This window comes from Odontomachus brunneus, unplaced genomic scaffold, assembly GCF_010583005.1.
Source record: "Odontomachus brunneus isolate Ranch 3 - 2012 unplaced genomic scaffold, Obru_v1 Obru_scaffold_274, whole genome shotgun sequence".
Taxonomy (NCBI): Eukaryota; Metazoa; Arthropoda; class Insecta; order Hymenoptera; family Formicidae; genus Odontomachus; species Odontomachus brunneus.
The window spans coordinates 9071-14502 of NW_022639724.1; the positions used below are offsets into that span (position 1 = coordinate 9071).

General features: G+C 34.2%; 1 protein-coding gene across 3 annotated transcripts in view; it reads right to left on the bottom strand.

The window, feature by feature from the left end:
- Positions 1 to 706: 706 nt before the first annotated feature.
- The window catches only part of LOC116853048 (transport and Golgi organization protein 1), a 23222-nt gene continuing 18496 nt past the window's right edge, over positions 707 to 5432 (bottom strand). For 2 of the 3 annotated variants that reach the window (XM_032833900.1, XM_032833899.1), the window contains 7 exons: positions 3379 to 3601; positions 3076 to 3214; positions 2887 to 2976; positions 2581 to 2677; positions 2372 to 2495; positions 1459 to 1974; positions 707 to 866 (listed from right to left, as the gene is read on the bottom strand). In XM_032833900.1, coding sequence (XP_032689791.1) covers positions 811 to 866; positions 1459 to 1974; positions 2372 to 2495; positions 2581 to 2677; positions 2887 to 2976; positions 3076 to 3214; positions 3379 to 3601 — 1245 coding nt within the window. In that variant the 3' untranslated portion in view covers positions 707 to 810. Of the gene's footprint in view, positions 867 to 1209; positions 1287 to 1458; positions 1975 to 2371; positions 2496 to 2580; positions 2678 to 2886; positions 2977 to 3075; positions 3215 to 3378; positions 3602 to 5432 lie in introns of all 3 variants that reach the window. The other variant, XM_032833901.1, reaches the window with a different exon arrangement.

The window sequence follows — 5432 nt, forward strand, 5'->3', positions numbered from 1 at the left end:
TATATATATATATATATATATATATATATATATATATATATATATATATATGTATGAATTAAGTATACTTTTAACTTGATCCAATCATTTTTCATTAAAAATTATAAGAGTAACAAATTTCTCCTTATAAGTTAAAATATAATTGAGTCTACCATAATCTACCATAATTGATAAAACACACACATTCAATCATAATAAATTATAATTTTATTTCATTTTTTAAAATCATATGTAACAACATTTTTGCATTTTATTTAACATTGTTTATAAGAACTTTATTACAATGTTATATTTACTAGTACAAGTTAAACATCTGATTCCTAGAGTATGCACGTTTATTACCAAAAATTTAGATATTGTTTAACCGCAAAAATACTTTCCAATATCTTCCATTATTCCTGCACAATTCAATTAAAACTACATATAAACCAAACTGTATAAATATTTTTAAAGATTTTTACAAGTAATTTGGTATAATATTCTTTTATAATGTGTTTTCATTCGTAAAATAAAAAAGACAATTATTTTTCTGAATAATGACTGAAAAAAAATTGTATCTTAATAAAACTATATGAAACGATTTATCGTATATAACACAATTACACAAATATAAAAATACGTAGATTGCATTGTTTAATTAAAGAATCACTATAAGATATCGATACATTTACTCTTTAAGATAACCTTTAAGATAACATAACTTGCATTATTTCATTAGATATTTATTTGATATTTTTATGTAAGTCTGTCACTGTTACAGTGATAGATTTGGCTTTTGTACAAGTGTATTGTATAGCAGATACAAAAAACTTAGACTTTCCCATGATGTGCCTTATCCAATGATTCTCCCGAAGAATGTAAGGAACCTGAAATTAATATAAAATTGAGTAAAATACTTTTTCCGATAATTTCTTAGTTATTTTGATATATGCATGAGAAAAAATATATCTGCGATTTAAAATGTTGAAATAAATCAAATTGCAGAATTAAATTTTACTGAAATAAAAAATTGTAAAAAGATTGTGAGAGTGAAATATGAGGAATTTATGCAGATAGTTCATTTTTACTTAAAATTCGTGAAAAAACAGTCGGTTGAAATAATTAATAAAAAAGATAAAGAAATGTCAAAGATTGTATGAAAATTATAAAAAAGACATTATACGTGCGACACTGATATAAATTAAAATCGCTAATTATAAGCTCGTTGACCTGGCACGGCATCTATTTGGAGTTACCCCCTTCCATAGTACTCCAAAACTGTCTCACTTTAGAGAAACGTTTGCGTCCTTGCATGCACAAAAAACAGGACAGATAATAGTAATAACAAAAATGTAGAAAAAAGTTCACGAAAACGGTAGAACGGTAGGAGTAGGCAGACAAGATCCAACCAATGTACTACTATAAATGTTGGTGATACACAAATGCGTGCAATCTCGCAGTGTCAACATTTCCACAAACCTTTGTGATTGCGCGTACGTTGCTCTCGCTGATGCGGATGAAAACCAGAACTGCGTAGAAGTGGTAATGATTCTTCTGCCCATGTATGTATCGTTCCGATGGGTGGAGGTACTATCGAGCCGGGTAGAGGAAAAGGCGGGATGTGATCGCCACCAAACGGCGGCGGTGGTGGCGATCTATGACGATTAAACGGTGGAAGTAAATGCGGGGACATGGGGGGTGGCGGAGAACTCGCGTTCTCGTACCTACTCCCAGAAGCGGGGGGATGTAATGGTGGCGGGGGCGATGATAACCGGCCGCCTAAAGGTGGAGGACGTTGACTAAGACTGTCGTACTGAGTACGCACAAAGCCAGAAGCGAGGGGTAATACAGGCGGTAGATGCGTCGGGAAACAATGCAGATAGGAAGGCGGGGGCGGCGGTGGAACACCTGAACTAAACATTACAGGAGAACTGGATGATTCTGCTCCTATGAACAACGGTGGCGAGGTTGCAGTTTCCCCGTTCGCTTCCAAGCCTGTTTGGAAATCAGTTTTCAGAAAAACTATAGAATCTGAAGAAACTCGTACGGTTCCGACGAATTAGTATCTCGCGTAACATATGTATATCCACTGTCCATGGATGAACTTGAACAATTTCTGAAGCGCTAATTATCATAGTATATACTAAATTTCAACTATTGCTAAAAATATGTGTAACTACATTGTCTCACTCTATGAATTACAACATTACTACGTATTACAAGTTTCTACGAGACTCTATGATAAATTTTATTATTTGCTTATACGAAGTTATGTGTACACAAATATACGCACATCTCTCTGTATAAAAAGAGTAAAAGATTATTAATGTATCGATCTCAAATATTCGTTATCGAACTATTCACTAGACACATTGATAGTGAAAATACTTACGATGTAACTTTGTCTCAGAATCGCTGTCGTTTAAGTTCTTCTCTGCAAGTGTGAGTCGGTTACGTAACTGACTAGCTTCGGCTCTCATTTCTTCCATACGACGTTCATTTTGACGAGCAATAACCTTATAAAATAAAAAGAAACCTTCCATGAATCGTTTTAACAATAATTTACGAATAAAATATGGTCAAATTATTTCTAATACGTACCCATTGTTCATGTGATCTTGTTTCCAAAGTAGATATTTGATTTTTGTATTCTCTTTCCTGTTCTACTATTTCTCGTTTTAACATTTCTATTTGTTGCCTAAAAAATAGTCATAATAAATAAATTATATTTTTACGATTATAATAAATAATAAATAAATTATATTTTCATTTTAATCACGAATCATAAAGAAACGAAAATATGCCAAGAATATTTAACTAGCTTTAAATTCACGTTAAGTAATACAAATCTGTATAAATTAAATTTTAACTTAAACATCAGTCAAATTGTTAAAATCGTATCCTTACTTATAATTCTGTATTTCATTTTGCATCATGTGTATCCTTTCTACAGTCGATACAACCTCACCTTGTTTTTGCAACCAAATTGCTTCTTCCCTGCAATTATTATAACATTAATATAAGTACCAAAGTGTGACAGAAGTAGTTATTAAGTTATTAAGTATTTGTCGCTTATTAAGTTTATTTGTCGCTTACTTCTGACGTTCAGCTTCTTTCTCCTTGAAAAATTTCGACAACACCTCCAACCGTGTCTCTGCATCTTTTTTCTCTTTTTCGGCCAGTTTACATTGTTCACTTAATGCGGCTATCTCTTCCTTAACCAGTTTCATGTGTTCTACAATGTAAAAATGTTGCATAATTTAATTAGAAAAGATAATATGTGTATATGTATGTGTAAGAATAAAATAATAAAAAAGAAAAGATAATATATATAAAAAATATAGACAACTTTAAGATATCATTTCAAAGATTTTTCAAAGATTTTTCAAAGATTTTTACCTTCTAATAATTGATGGGCACCTTCGATATCACTTAATCGCGTCTTTAATTCGTCTCTTTCTTCGCGCAGTTGTACCGCTTCTATTTTAACACGAGATACATCGTACAACTTTTCCAAGTCTAAGTTGTTTGAATTGACCTGATTGATAACTTCTACAAGCTCTTTCACTTCCATCTCTTTGCCTCTCAATTCTTTATATAACGATGACTTCTCAGAAGACAACTAAAAGAAAAAATATATCTTGATAATCACATTATATCGATAAATTATTATTAATTATTAAACATATTTTATCATAAATAAATATATATTATAGACATAAGACGCCTGTAGTGTGATTCTGTAACTCGTTATTGCAGTTAACGACAATTTCGTTATCATTGCGCAGCTTTTCTACAATACGAAAAAGCTGCGCAACGATAACGAAATTGTCGTTAACTGCAATAACGAGTTACAGAATTGCACTACTGTGCTGGGATTCTATAACTCGTTATTGCAGTTAACGACAGTTTTGTTATCGTTGCGCTTTTGTATACTGTAGAAAAGCTGTGCAACGATAACGAAACTGCCGTTAGCTCCAATAACGAAACTGTCGTTAACTCCAATAACGAGTTACAGAATCTCAGCACTGGGCCCTTGAAATAGTTGCATATACGTAAGTTTTACTGTGCAGATTTAATCATACCATAAAATAGCTGCGCAGTAAAACTTACGTATACGCAACTATTTCAAGAATAAGGGCCCTATTCTTTGCTACACTACTGGGTACCATTTCTGGACTTCTTCGGAATCAATTCGGATCGGAATACTTCCGTTTCCCTTAAAAAAGACAATAGAAATCTAGGAAATAACTGAAGATTTCCTATCGGAATTGATTCCGAAGAGTCTATTGGGCTGTTCTTTTCAGCTGCATTACTGAATTGGTGCAATAAGTTAGAGTGAGAAAATATATTTGTCTCACTTTAACTTATTGCACCAGTTCAGCAGTGCAGCTGAAAAGAATAGACTACAGAAGTCCCGATCTGGTGTAGTAGGTGTAGTAAGTTTTAAGCCGTAAGAAATTAACCCATCATGATTGATTATTTTTCTATAATTCGACTGTGATTGGTCAATTTCTTAAAGCTTAAAGCTTATTGCACCTATTGTAGATCGGAACCTTAGAGCATATATATATGGAAGGGGAATTGCGTATGCCTTCTGTAGACCAAAAATGTGCCCAAAATATGTGCAAGAGAGAAAGGTATACATTCCTATTCATCCTTTGTGCGCATGCGCCACATGCGTCAGTTGTTGCTAGGCTAAAAAATTGATTTCAATATTTTTTTACTCGAATTCTATTAACTTTACCGAAAAATAGCAAGAGATAAAAATTGTTTATTTTCTTCTCATAAAGTTCGGAGAATTTTTTCAGAATTTTGTATTAACTTTTTAGTACTGCATTTTCTTGCGTTTTCTTGAAATACTAGAAAGTTAATATAAAATTCTGAAAAAATTATCAGAGCTCTATGAGAAGAAAATAAATAACTTTTATCTCCTGTCAACTTTATAACCTAACCTGTCAACTTCAACGCATACGCACAGAGGACGAACAGGAAGATCTTAAAGGATAGCAACCTTTGACTTTGAGAGACTGACAGCTGTACCATTTGGTACAGTAACATTGTTTCTCTCTGTAGTCACCGTGCGCTCGGGATCGCGCCAGAGATGTCGCTTCCGAACATCTCTGAGCGTTATCTAGGGAGAGGAGAGTGTCGCGAGCGTGGAGCGTCAGGCAGCTCAGTGGTTTAGAGCAGTCGCCCGGCAAACGAAAGACCCGGATTCGAGTCCCGGCCTAGCAAAACCGCGCTCTAGATATTTTTTTCTCTGGAACGAAAAAGATACGCAAATCTCGAACGCATGGCGTCCCGCCGCCACCTAGTACACCCTCCTCCTTCTATGGTGGATTCCCCATGGCGTATTGCGTCCAAGCACCCGGGGGCTGCCAAAAAATTGGTGTCGACCCCGAGGCTTGTTTGTATTATTTGCACCGGATGAGGGGGGGGGGGGGGGACGG